The sequence below is a fragment of the Acinonyx jubatus genome, chromosome D2, assembly GCF_027475565.1.
Source record: "Acinonyx jubatus isolate Ajub_Pintada_27869175 chromosome D2, VMU_Ajub_asm_v1.0, whole genome shotgun sequence".
NCBI lineage: Eukaryota > Metazoa > Chordata > Mammalia > Carnivora > Felidae > Acinonyx > Acinonyx jubatus.
The window spans coordinates 71,759,735-71,773,806 of record NC_069393.1 but is presented as its reverse complement, the minus strand read 5'-3'; the positions used below and the strand labels follow the sequence as shown (position 1 = coordinate 71,773,806).

The 14,072-nt window shown below is 44.3% G+C and overlaps 1 protein-coding gene and 1 long non-coding RNA gene across 3 annotated transcripts in view; one reads left to right on the top strand and one right to left on the bottom strand.

Moving 5' to 3' along the window:
• The window catches only part of HSPA12A (heat shock protein family A (Hsp70) member 12A), a 165,566-nt gene that overhangs the window by 6,377 nt on the left and 145,117 nt on the right, over nt 1-14,072 (top strand). For both annotated transcript variants that reach the window (XM_053207360.1, XM_053207359.1), the window contains exon 2: nt 7,221-7,308. In XM_053207360.1, the coding sequence (XP_053063335.1) occupies nt 7,221-7,308 (88 nt within the window). The remainder of the gene's footprint in view (nt 1-7,220; nt 7,309-14,072) is intronic.
• On the bottom strand, nt 11,773-13,735 carry LOC128312659 (uncharacterized). Its single transcript, XR_008292222.1, has 3 exons — nt 13,383-13,735; nt 12,270-12,365; nt 11,773-12,176 (listed from the first exon to the last, which is right to left on the bottom strand). It is a non-coding gene; the product is annotated as an uncharacterized LOC128312659 (long non-coding RNA).

Genomic DNA, 14,072 nt, shown 5'->3' with positions numbered 1-14,072 from the left:
CTGTGATGTAATTAAGGGGCTAATAAAGCAAAATGAATACATATAAAATATTCTACAAAGGCCAGGTTTTCTAATTTGTACTTCTTCTCTTAATATAAAAGTAGCAACCTAAATATAGTAATTGCATTTACTTTGAATGAGGAAAATGTTAAGCATCTTTCCCACATAGGGGGCAGCAAAGAAGAAAGAGAGGAGAAATCCCAGTTAAGAGGACCAGTTAGATGTTTTATCTAGTTACGTCTGAAAATGTTTTCTCTGTAACTGCTGCAAACATTGATCTGGTCTGTTTCCCAGCCTCTGAGAGTCGTGTGTCCACCTATTTTGTTATTGCGCTTGAGTGAGAGCCAGTAAATTGTTTGACTTTTGTAATTAAACTTAAGAACTTGATTGAAGGGGATTTTAGCTTCCCTGAAAATGTACTTTAAGTTAATCTGCTTAAGAGGAATTATCTATTTCTTATTAGCAAAATCAAAACACTCTATGCCTTTATAACTGATGATTTCTACTGGCTCGGTCATGAATCTCATGGTAACGTTAAGTTGTCAAATATTATTTGGGGGACTTAAAAAATTCAGTTGTCAAAAATTTAGGACTTGATTCTTGACATTTTCTTATTGGCAAAATGAAGGGTCATTGGTGGTGTTTGCTCTTTTTCTAACTTGATTTACCTTTTGTTGTTTGTTTCATTTAAGACATTTGAAACTTTGTGTTCCTTGACTATTTTTAAAAATTGTAGTCATAGATGCAGATGAGAATGTTTTCTTTCGGGGGAGTAAATTTGGAGAGGAAGTTCCCAGGCGTTTTTAGCAAATAAAATCATCTTAGGCAAATTTCTCAGTACGATTTGATTTAATTGCATCTTTTTTACATATGACAATCATTTATAAGTATCATTGGAGCCCTACACAGTTCCAGAATTATTTAAGGTGACATTTGTGAATGAATCTCTAATGCCAATCTAACGTGTTAGATTAAATTTCTGTACAATTAAAAAATACACAGAATTGTATGTTAGCAAGGAATAAGGGGTCCTGCTTTTAATTAAATACCATTATTATATTTTGTGTTTGGGCATCCAAAATCTTAGGTAGATATTGTAGAAATAAGAGCAGTAATGGTCAGAATTCGCTTCTCAGAAGAATAATGTTTCCATTAATACTTAAGGAGAGATCTGGTCAGGATGAAAGACTAAAATGTTATTTCTGAAATGGAAATACTTTTAAAATATTTTTAATGATGCCTGTCTTCTGCTTGGGCTACAGTCAGCATAACCACATTTAAATGCTGTAGTTTGGAGAGAGGAAGGGAAAGGAAAGTAGGAGAGAATTTAAGACAGTCGTGTTCAGACAGGAATAAAGAATGATTGGTATTAAGATGGTTTTGTGTGACAGCACTTTCACTTGAAATAAATAGTTGAGGCAAACTGAGGTGGGAAGAGAAGTATCTGGGGGCCTGCCCTGGTCTCCACTTCTTTTTGTGTGCACAGAAATACAGCCAAGTGTAGCCACATGGGTAACCGAAGGTCCGCACTCTGCCACTGCCCTTTCGGGAACTGGCCAGACTCCTTAAAGGAGCTGAGCGGCCCTTGTTCAACAGCTGCTGTTAGACTGTTGTAAAAATTGGAGTTGGTTTGTGAACAACCAGGTGATTTAAAATATCCCCGAGCCATCCTAGGTAACCTTCTTCCCCAAAGTTCATGGCCAAATATTTGCACTCATAATAATTACACAAATATTGCCTTGGAATCTTTATGGGAATTTGAAAAGAGAGGAGACCATGTAACAAACTCATGAGGCGGGGCATTTTATAGCAAAGAGTGTCTCAGTTAACCTCAGTTAGGTATCTGTGCCTTCTAAAGAATTTTTCTCCTTCTGCAGTATTAAAAGTAAAGTTCCTGTAAAATTATTCTATGCCCACACTTGTTGGAATGTTTATTAACGTGCGTATCTGACCTAAACTTTGGTTTCCTAATCATTAAATGCTTTCTTTTTTCTTGCTAGCCAAGCTGACAGTATATAAGGGGAAAGTAAGGCCTGTGTGCTGATTTTAAGAATACAAAATCAAAGACTGTCTTTTACAGGGCAAGAATCAAAGACTATGTTTTGTAGAGTAAGAACAAAAACAACTTTTAAAGTATGATATTTGAAATAACTAAAATGTGTGTTTATCAATTTAAATGCTTTAGAATAGATGTTGTCCCGTGTATGGTTATTTATTACTTTATTGAAAATCTAGGCATTGTGAATTCTTAACTAAGACCACTGGGAAAAAAATCTGTTCAGTTAATATATTTTTTTGTACATTTCTTATAAACCTATTGTTGGAAAACAGTTGTCTTTTTTTGAGATAATTATAAATCTGCAAAAGCAGGAAATGTAATCAAAATGAAGAATTCAAAATTTCAAGATCTTTTTAATTTGTATTTGCGATAGACTTTATTTCCAAGTATTATTTGTTATATGAGAATAGAAGGAATCACCAACTGTTTTTTTTTTAACTAAAAATAATCATTTTTACCTTCCCTTGTATGTATTGTCTACATTTGATTTGAACTCACAAGGGGCATGCCTTGAACCTTTCATATTCTTTCCAAGCCCTAGTGCTAAGAAACACACACACACACACACACACACACACACACACACACACACACACACACACACACCCTTGTATCCTCTAGGGTGAAGGCTTAACTGCCACATCAGGACCAGCTCCTGTGATTATGGCATTTATGAGCAACTCACCTTGCTCTCCAAATTTGGACTTCAGGAGATATACCTCATGCCAGCCTAGCTCCTCTAGTTTTCACAAGATATGCAGGTAAACATGTAGGGTTTTTAATGGTCGGCATCTTCCAACTAGTCCTTTGGGCCAGGCATACTTGTTGACTACTCAAGTGCATCTTGCTCGGTTGGATATTTTAAAATAAGCTGAACTCTGGAAGGGGGCTGTGATCCCTTGTCACACAAACTGGAGAGAGAAACAGGATGGTAACACTTCTTTGGCTACTGAGTGCTTTCTGACTTTTGAAAGAAAGGAAACTTTGCAGTATGCAATTCTAAGAAAATTGTAAGAAACAAAGTAGAACCAAGGTCCTCGCAGGGGAGGGGAGTGAAGCCTGTGCTTGCCTTAGCTTCTGTGTTGTCTGACTCCCTCACAAATGCTGCAGCTGCAATGTTGATTGAGAAGGAGCCCGTGCATTCTGCCGAGGGATGAAATACTAAAATCTTTTTCTTCCCTTGGTGAGTGGTTCTATCTTAATTCAGAAGCTATAAAGCAAATTTTAAATTGGTATTATTTTCTAACTGGGAAGTAAGTACAACTTATATCTGGAGTACAAACATTGCAACAGGTACTATTGCCCATGAGCTTGATGTTAACTTTTTGCGTGAGTATAAAGGATCTTAACAGTTCTCTGTGTTAAGTGGATATATGTCAGTAGCAAACGTAAACGCGAAATAAAGGGCTCAGGTTGAAATGTCTGTGGCAATGTACAAATCTGATTATGAAGAATGTCAACGATTACCCTAGAGAACAATCACAGTTTAGCCCGGGGTATAAGTCTCATCGCTCTGTGTACATTTCATCACTTAGTTGTGCACAGGCACAGGAAATGATGCATTTTAAAATGCATTCTTTTATTTTTAAACACCTGCCCAACATCTCGACAAATCCTTTTTAGTCTGAGGCTCAAACGTATGTAACCCAAGGTTAATTTCTACCTTGTGAAGTCAGGGGGTTTCAAATGTGCTGCAAAGATCCACATGAGCAATAAAATGTGAATCCCCGTTTCGTTATCTCTGAACTTTGGAATTCTATTCAGACCTCTTGCATCATGTGCAAGTATATGAGAGGGGAGGATACAAAAGTGAAACCAGTCCTGTGGCTGTTGTCAGATTTGACGTTCGTCTCACGGAAGATGGATGTGCTTGCTTGACTTGCTTTTCTCTTCTTCACATGTTCTTTTCCCCCCTCCAGAAATGTGGAGAATACTCTGGGGGTTCTTGTGGAGGACACCGGCCACCACCTTCCCATACCCCCCCCACCACGAGGGCCACCTTCCCTGCATTCCTGCTTCCTGAGCCATCTTTTGCAAGGGGGTTTGGGACTCTAGCCCCACAGTCCAGGCTCTCCTAGTCGTGGCTGCAGGGACTTCACTCACCCTGCCCTTACTCTGTCTTGACCGCCTGTCCCATAGGCAAAGCTGTTAGAAATAACCATGTGGTCATATTTGCTGCTTATTTGTTTCCATTACAGGAATCATCATTATAGATAAGAAAATCATAGAGCCAGCAAAACTTTTGGGCCATTTAGTTCCATGCCTTCATTTTACACACACACACACACACACACACACACAAATAGAAAAAAAACTAGTTGTTGGTAAAAGCCAGTCAACATAATTCTTCTATTCAGGAATCAGTTTATTTAGTGGGTAAATTTTTTTTATTTGTTTCATTATGGATAAAGGAAAGATAGAGTAAAAGATAAAAGCTACTTCTATTATGTGCAGTATATTTTGGTATCATATGTGTAATTGCCCCAACTGAATATCAGACATATTCTGACAATATTAAAAGATGTAAAAATCTAAAATCCCGAATTCCTAAATTCCAAGAAGAAAGTGCTTCACTATTTACAGTAATGGAACTTGTAGCCTGATCTTTGAGGGGGTTAGCTGTAAAAATTCTGCAGCTTTCTTCAGATGTATAATTTTAAATGCCCTTTTTTTTTTTTGTAGCTGCCTTCTCTGTACTCGAGTTTGTCAAGTAAGCAGGCAGATGTTTCTGCCTTTTTATAAAGTACAGTAATAAGCATGTCTACTGCCCTTACTTCATCAGCTTCAAAACCTATTCACGGCTCATCTGGTTGGAAGATGATTCACCTGAAGCTTTGTTCCCGAATTAGTAATGCGGCAGCATCTCATTTAGCAAGTGGTGCTTCCCACCACTTAGGGCGAAGAAAGTTTCTCTCTCTCATTCAGATACAGACTCAGGCTTTCACCTGTCAGAGAAAATGAAACCGTCACTAACCACTGTTTATTTTGCTGGCAGGTTCATGCCTACGACAAAGCGATTTTTCTCCAGGTGAATTACTCCCCACATTGGCGTGGCAGTGACTAATAAAGTATTTATCAAAACTCAGGCGTGTGGTCCCCGTTCCCACAGTGTGTCACTGCTGCCGCCAAGTGACAGGTCTGAAAAAAAATCAGCAAATCTTAGACAATTAGAGCATCGATCCCACTTAGCAAAACCAAGGCCCCCAGTCCCTCCTCGACAAAGATACCTTCTTAGGTGATGGGAATGAAGATGCTCTCCTAAATCACACTTGACCCACGTAGCCTTGCCTCCGAATTCGGGGCTCTGAGAAAAGAATGGCACAGGGATTGAGAAAACAGTGGCTGTCCCTGAACGTACTCTAATTCTAGGGTCCAGGGAGTTTTTAGTTCAGCTTGGTCAGTTATCCCTAGTCGCACACTAAATCATACTGTGATAAAGGAAGGAGAAGTCTCTGTCTTAAAACTCAATTAGACACACCAAGAACTCGCAACTCTGGCAACCCAAGAGTGCTTGGTGACATATGCAAAGACCCTTCTCTTGAGCAACCTCATTCTTGAACTGGGCTAAGAGCTTTTCAATTGCTGTGACATTTTCAGCCAAGGAAGGAGTAGTTGCTGCGGAGCAATGTTTTACAGGCAATTACTTTATATTATCAACGGAGCAATTCCCTGTCCAGAAAGGAACCAAAGCGATCAAGTTAAATCATTAAAGAGAGAAAGAGCAAGTGGGGAGAAAGGATTCATCTCATTAGCAGGTGCCGGTGCCGCAGGCTCCAAGGCGCACAATGTCACTGGCCCTTTAAGACAATGGCTGCGCTCCCTCCGCCACCCCCTCCCCTGGAGCTGTTGACAGGTCTAAACCTCCCTAGCAGCCCATTGTGGCCACAGTAGGAGGCACCTGCAGAAAATGTGCCAAAACCAGGCAGGGAGCAAGAGCTTTTCAATAAGCTCCCCAGCTGGAGAGGAGAAGCAACACTAAACAAGCGGGCGCAGACCAGGCATGTGATGGGAAAAGGGGTCAAAACCAGACACCTCCTATCGGCTTTCTGAGCTTTCTGAGCACTGTTCCCTTCAATTTGCTGACATCTTCTAGCTGGCTTTTCTCTATTTGCTTAATATGCTGAGGTATTTAGCTTAAAAGCACTAAATACTCCATCACGATGAGCTGTTCTCTCCCTTTCCCATTTACTGTTATTAAGGACGTTTTCCAGTATTTTCTCTCTCTTTCTGCCCCAAACTCAGATTGTTTGCTTTTGCTTCTCTCTCTCATGGCGACTTGCAGGCATTCTCCACCACATGCTGCCCGCTTGATTTTACTCATTTTTAATTCAGGGACAAGCAAAGCTCCCCCAAATCCAGGAGCTGGGCTGCCTCCGTAAAGCACACCTTCCAGCTGCTATAAGCATGTGTCTGGAAGCTGCACTGCATTTCGACACAGTAAACATTTATTGTGCATCTACTGTATACCTGTCACTGTCCTCAGGGCTTCTGGAAATCCAGAGGTAGACAAATGAGCTTCCCCTTTCGTACTGCCTAGGATCCAGCAGAGAAGCTAAAGAGCTAATATGACCACGGGTTTTAAGAATTTGCTTTGCACCCATGCACTTTTCTTTGTAATTCTTAAAGCCCTTTGGAGAAGAAGCAGGAGTGGAGGTGGGGAGACAGGAGGGGCGGGGGGGGGGTACAGAGAGGGACCTGGGATGTGCCAGTGGTGTAGTGGCTTTGTCCAGCCTGCCTTGAGAAGCAAGAGGACAGATTCTCAGTTTCATCTCTCCAAGCTGAGAACCTGGCATAGTGCCTCAGTTTTGGCCGTCTAATTAATCTGGCACTCCGTATCTTTATTTACACGGTGCTTCCCAGTTCTCATGATATTTCCATCTCTTGTTTTTCTCATCTGAAGTAGGAAGGCATTATCTCTGTCTTACAGATAAAAACATCTGAGACTCGGGCAAAGCACCTTACCAGGGCCACCCAAAGAGTAGGTGGTAAGTGCAAAGGCCCTGGGGGAACCTGGCTCCTCCGCTGCCCACCTGTGCCTTGGCCTCCCTTCTGCTCTGGGCAGCCTCTTCCAGCTGTCAGCCGGCACAAACACACGCTTCGAGAGCAGCGCGGAAATGGATAAGGTGACATTTTCACAGTGAAGTTTTCCCCCCTCCTGCAGATGGAGAATGTTGGCGTATACAGATTCTGTGGGTGTGCAGCAAAGAGCAAAGTCAAGTGTGATTCAAGGTGGGAAATACCAGCTTCAGGTAGGAAACGAACTCATCTGCGTAAGTACCAAACTGGCGTCGGAAGTAGTTACCCCTGGAATTTCGTTTGTCTAGAGACGGACTGGGTACATTTAAAGCTGGTACAGCTAGATTGAAGCACGCGTAAGATACTTGCTAAACCACTGCAGAGCGGCTGCTTGTTCAGAGTGCCGACGAGTGGTAAGAGGCACGAGAGAAAGTATTTCAGAAGCACCCTCGACTCAGGAAATGAAATTGCTTTCGCACGGGATGGGCGACAGCCGACATCCATACTCACAAGCCGAGCTCATGGAGCAGGACCTGGCTGGGCACACACCTGTCCCCTCCCTGCCCTGCCCTGCTGGCTCTGGGGCCTTGTGTGTGTTCAGGCCTCTACCAAGGCAGGAAGAGATGTCTCTGGATCCTTCGGGCTTGTTTATGCTTTAACGTCTCTCCTCACAGAGGACTGGTCCTCTTCTTCCATTTTCCCTGGTGCCTCCCTCCAATTCTGGAGGAAACAAGTGGGCTATTCATGTAAAAAAAGAAAGAGTGAGCTGGGGGGGGGGGGGGGAGATGCCACCGACAAACTCCATTGAAAACCAGTGGCTGTTCATTTACATTCACACTTTTAAAAAATGTTAACTAATGATGTTAAATGGTTTGCCAAAGGTCCTGGCAGGTCAGTTGTAGAAGTGTCATTTCTGCCTAATTAGGGCTCTTGTGGCTGCCCGGGGCCTCCCAGTGCAACTGGTGACAAGCCGAGAGCTGACAGCTTCAATTGGTGCCAATAGGAAGGTTGGACCGGTCATGTTTTCCAACTCAGCCAGGTGTTTGCTGAATGGGGGAGGGGGCCCGGGGAGATCTGAGCCCTTCCATGATCTGTCTTCTTTCACTGCTGCCTGGCAAGTCCTCTCCCTTTGCCTGTCTTGTCTTGTGTCAAGGTCAAGAATGGGCTTTGCTAAATCAGCAATTTGGGTTATCTCTGGGAGGTCATTAGCAGCCCTCGGCCCAGACATTTCAAGTGGTCTCAGGACCCAGATGCTAGATTTTTTTTCTCCCTGAAATCAGAGAGTAAGAAGAGGAAAGTTTTAGGTAAAAAAAAAAAAAAAAAAAAAAAAGTAGGAAGAAACAAAAGAGACCAAAAAAGACTCAGAAAACTCTGCCTAGCTAACAGTGTTAAGCTTCTAAAGACATTTCATAATAATAAAACTGCCTGAAGACAAAACAGCTAAAGCATCCTGATCAATGCTTTAAATATTTCAAAGAAGGGAAGACAGTAACGAAAAAGAAATCCTGTAACGTGCAATTGGATATAGAGTACCTGTCACATAGTAGGTGTTCAATAAATAACTTATTGCTCATTTGATTTTTCAGGGGAGAAATTTTTGTCTGAGAAACAAAGCAATTGATGGAGATCTTGCTATTTTTCACACTTACTTTTTAAAAAAAATTTAACTTTTTTATTTATTTTTGAGAGAAAGAGAGAATGAGAACCTGAGTAGGCGAGGGACAGGGAGAGAGGGAGACAGAGTCTGAAGCAGACTCCAGGCTCTGAGCTGTCAGCACGCAACCCGACGTGGGGCTCAAACCCACAAACTAGGAGATCATGACCTGAGCTGCAGTCGGACGCTTAACCGACTGAGCCACCCTGGTACCCCTTTCACACTTACTTTAATTGTTCTGCAGTGCTCTTTGAGTTTCCTAGTTGACCCAAAATACATGCTAAGTTGGAGTGCCACATGAGAGGTTGATAGGATTATTATATATATGTATATATTTTTTTTTACTTTTTTAACAACTTAAGCAAACAACCCCTGGTGCTCAGGAGCTCCAGGCTGCAGCAACCACAGCCCAAAGAGGCACTCAGATAGTGCATCTGAGTCCAGAATTTGGACTTGACCCACTGGCAGGTCCTGTGGGGATGACGGCACTCCCTGTTTGTGCCTGAATTGGATATACCTGCACTCGAGCACACGATGCACCGAGCATGTTTATTGGTCTGAAGGGAATGGCAGGATTACTGCATTGGGGGGGGGGGGGTCAATGCTTGTGAAATCAAAGGGAAAAAGGGTATTGCAAGAAGCAATGTTTGTTTTCGGAAAATCTTAAGACCAGACCCTTTGATGTCAGTTTGGGGGGTGGGGGCGGTGGCGTCTAAAGCGATGGAGGTATCTGCCGACTGGCAGTTTTCAGCTCTCTTTCCCGCCTGCTGCCCTCTGTTTGCTCTAATACGGAGCAATGGAAAATGGGGCCAGAAAGAAGACTGTCCCTGGCTGCTGATTTTATCAATGGCGTCGCATGAAGATTAAACGAGACAGCATATGTAAGCCACACTTAGGACAATACCTGGCACGTATCAGGTGCCCACTCACACCTGAGCAGAAGGAATTCTCTTTTCTCCTGTGCTGAGTCCTTCATGGTCGGAAACCACGCGCTGTTCTGCAGTGTCACGTTATTTTCTCTGTACCCAGAACATGTTTGAACAAAGAGAATTTGGAGAATCGACTAATAGGCTGATCTCATGATATGAGCAAATGAATCGAGACACATTTAAACAGTTTAGTTGCCTGTCTCCAAATTTTCCCTCCAGGACCTCCTTTGTCACTAAATGCCCTTAAGAGGTCCACTTTGCATTTTCATCCACCCCTTTTGTGTCACGGCACGTGTCCTTCTTCTTCTTCTTCTGTGACCTTCTTGGTTCACCCCTACTGCTTTTTTCCTGGGGATATGATTTTCCTTCTAGTTCCAGTACTAACCCCGATCATGGCTCTGCCTCCCACATCCGCCTCCGTCTCTCAGATCTGATCCGCCGCATGTGATCGCTGTCTGCGTACTTGGAGGGTGAATGATTTACTGTCTGGCTCCTACGGATGCTAAGAAGGGGCCACTGAAGACCCTCCTTGTGGTTAGGAAGATGAGTATGTAAAAATCATTCTGTAAGGGGCGCCTGGGTGGCTCAGTCCATTAAGCATTTGACTTTGGCTCAGGTCATGATCTTGCGGTCCGTGGGTTCAAGTCCCATGTTGGGCTCTGTGCTGCCAGCTCAGAGCCTGGAGCCTGCTTCAGATCCTTTGTCTCCCTCTCTCTCTGCCCCTCCCCTGCTTGTACTCCGTCTCTCTCTCTCTCATTCTCAAAAATAAGTAAACATTAACAAAACAAAAATGAAAATCGTTCTGTAAGACATTAGTGGTAAAGAAAACCTTCTGCAGCAATGAAACCAGCATGTAAAAGTAAGCCAATTATTTACTAAAACTGAAACAAAACAACAAGAAGCTTTTGAAGACTCGTGAACAGAGGAAAGAACATGTGAATGACAAGAAATCTTCTGTTTTGTGGCATTAATATAGTCTGGTGGTATTTGTGATAACTGGTCCTCACAACGGTGACCTGAGGAAGGTGAAATCATGTTCAGTTGGATAGTACCTAAACCTTTCTGAAAGCAAGTCTGATCTTGTCATCCCATTGTTTGAAGCTCTCTGGTGGCCTTTTAGATCTGACTGTGGCTTCTTTTTGACCTTGAACCCTTACTCTGCTGTGCTGATCTGCTGGCAGTTCTCAGGATATGCCAGGATGTTTCATGCCTCAGGGCCTTTGAACAAACTCTTTCATATCCCCGGAATGCCTTCTGTCCCTGTTGTTCTCCTGACAAACACCTGTTCCTTATGCCACCTCTTCCCTGAAGCTCCTCCTGACACCCCCAAGTTACACAGACCTTTCTTTCTTTTGTGCCCGACACAAAAGCACCCTTTTCTCAATAAGAATAATAATTGTAACAGTAGAAGTTCCCTTTTATCGAATGCCTTCTGTGTGCCAGTGTAAGCGCTTTCACTGGTGATATCGTTAATTTCTCACTGCTCCATGAAGAAGGTGCTGGTGTCGATGTTCATGTCATTGATGAGGACCCTGGGGCTCAGACTGCCTGTTGAAGGTCACAGAGCTTGACAGTGGTAGAGCGGGACCCTCGCCCAGCCAGCATGATGCATGCACACATATGAACCATCCTTGATCTAAAACCACCAAGCCACACTGCCTCCCATTCTAAGTGGCCACCATGCCGGGGTGTGGGTTCAGTTTATCTTCCCTCTAGATGGCGAGCTGCTGGAGGTCGGTTTCGCTCTTCTGTGACTCGGTGTCTAGTGTCTTGTGTCGACCAGTGCATCGCAAAGACTCTAAATGTGGGTTGAATTTAATGAAATTGAATGGAATTGAATTGCACTACATATTTGTGTGTGTGTGTGTGTGTGTGTTTACACACATATTCTCTCTCCCTGCCTCTCTTATTCTCTTTATATGTCTTTTATATACGTATATACATGTACACTATACATATTTTATGCGCATACGTATATAGTTATATACACAAGATACACATATGTCTATGTAGGTATGTATACATAAATGAATGTAGTATATATAAATGAGGTATATATACATATATATATATATATATATATATATATATATATATATATATATGTATATAAAGAGATTAAGAGGCAGGGAGAGAGAGAACCAGTCACAGTTGGAAGGAATATACATGCATTATAGTCTCTGTGACTTTGGATAGTGAGTTTATAGCCTGTGTTAACCCACTTTGTAGCATGGGTGAGACAGCATGTACGTGGACAAGGATCCTCCTAAAGACAGACCTTGAAGCTCTCCAGGTTCTGCCCCCGGTGTCATATTATGTTTAAGCCAGATGGTTATCAGAGGAGGAGATGTCTAGGTAGAAGAACATCTTTGAGTTTTTTCGCTATGCGTTGTCTCAGGTGTAGAGACGAGTCCTACTTTGTCCAAACACTTTTCTTCATCATTCAGTCTTCTTGAGTCTGGCGAGCATGGGTCTCATTCTCTGCCACAGGTGACCACTGTGCTTCCTGTAAGGTGCTCTGTGTTATGCAGAGGGACAAGAATGACTCATAACCCAGCACAGAGAATAGCCTTAGCACAAAACCAAAAACTCTATTAGATCTAAGAGGCACCTGTGGGATCTGGAAAGTTGGGTGAAGGTTCAGGAATAGCCCGTTCAAGGGCAAAAACCTCTCTCCTGGATTCTGTGCTCATGCTATGGCTTGCTTCTAGAGGGGAAAAAGTAAATGTGTTGTTTGTATACAAGTGCCCATTTCTCACATTTATTTTTACCCCACATGAGCATGAAATCCCAGTTTTAAAATCAGATTCTAAAACATTATAAGCTGTCAGGTTCTTAATGATTTCTAAAGCAATCCACTGGCCCTGGGTGATCCCTCCCTGCTGTCCTCTGACCCTCCTTCTGTCACTGACCAGTCATGCCCTTTGCTTCTCTCTCTGTTCCTCTGCTCTGTTTCTGGAACCCTTCCTCTTGGCCTTGCCAGACCCTACCCATCCTCTGAGAACCACTTAGGTCCATGAGGATGAGACCCTTTCCTGCTTTGCTGTGGCATTAATGGTCTGTGACCTTTCTGACTGAGAAGCATGGAGTGATGGCATTAAAACCTTAATATGAACTTATCTGGGCAGGCTGAGAGTCTGGATGCTGCTCTTTAAGGAAGGAGTTCTGGGCTGAAGACCACGGAGGGTCAGGAAGGGTGGTGGCCCGTGGATGCTGACCTTGGCCAGGATCAGCGGTGCCCAGCAGCGTTCGTAACGCCTATCTACAAAAAGCAGGAGGGAGCAGTCATTCTGTAATTCGTATTTAGAAGGCTTCCTGAGAGGGGCACCTGGGGGGCTCAGTTGGTTGCGCAACTGGCTCATGATTGTGGCTCAGGTCGTGACCTCAGGGTTCCTTGGTTCGAGCCCCACATTGCGGAGCCTGCTTGGGATTCTCTCTCTCCCTCTCTCTCTACCCCTCTCCCCCTCCCTCAAAATACATAAATAAACATTAAAAAAAAAAAAAAGCTTCCTGAGAGAGCCCTGTTTTCCACTTAGAGCTCCCAGGTCATTTGGCCAAGATTTTCTGCCCCTTGGAAGTCTCCAGAAAAAATCCCCAAAGTTGGAAATGGGCTTTCCTTTTCAAAATGCGTATCCATAAATTCGCTTCGCAGCTCTTCATTTGATCTCCTTTTACTTCTCTAACTTCCTGCCTTATTCCAAGACGGACTCTGAGACCTACGCACAATCAGGTAACACGAGTGGGATCTTTGAGAAACAGGACTGGACGGAAAACGGGGCCGACTCGCAGGTGAGTTCGCAGATGTGTTGCGTGAGGTCTGCGGCATTTTCGGAGAGAGGCCACGCGCGTCTCTCGGCCTCCGCAGTGTGGGACGAAGGCGCCTGCTCCACCGGCCGGGGAGCGGTGGGCAGAGGCGGCTCCCCCCCTGCGGCTGCGCTGCGCCCCGGGTTTGGAGCCGGCTGGGGAACGTGGGCCGGGCTTTCCGGGGCCCTGTTTGCTTGAGCCAAGAAGTCCTCTCCCAGGAGAGCCCAAGACAGTCCCTGGTGAAGCTTCGTTCGGAGGAGGCGAGGGAACAGTCCGTCCCTCGTTTGCCCGGGGCTGCCAGGGGAGGGGGGCGGTGGGCTTGAGCAAATGGGGACAGAAAGCTCCCAGCCCCCACCCTAGCCCCGCCCCCACAGTGCTGGCGGTAGTTTCAGTTTCAGTTTCGGTGCCGCGCGGGCAGCGGCTGCGGTGCCAGCAGTGTCCCACCCCCGAGGTGCTGATTGGGCCGCAGTTCCAGTGATGCGTGGCGGCAGCGGCAGCAGAGGCGGTGAGCCCGGCGCTGGCAGTGTCGGTGGCACTTGCACGGTGGCAGTGGCACCAGCACTGGCGGTGGCGGTGGCACCAGCACCGGCAGCGCCTGTACCAGCGGGAC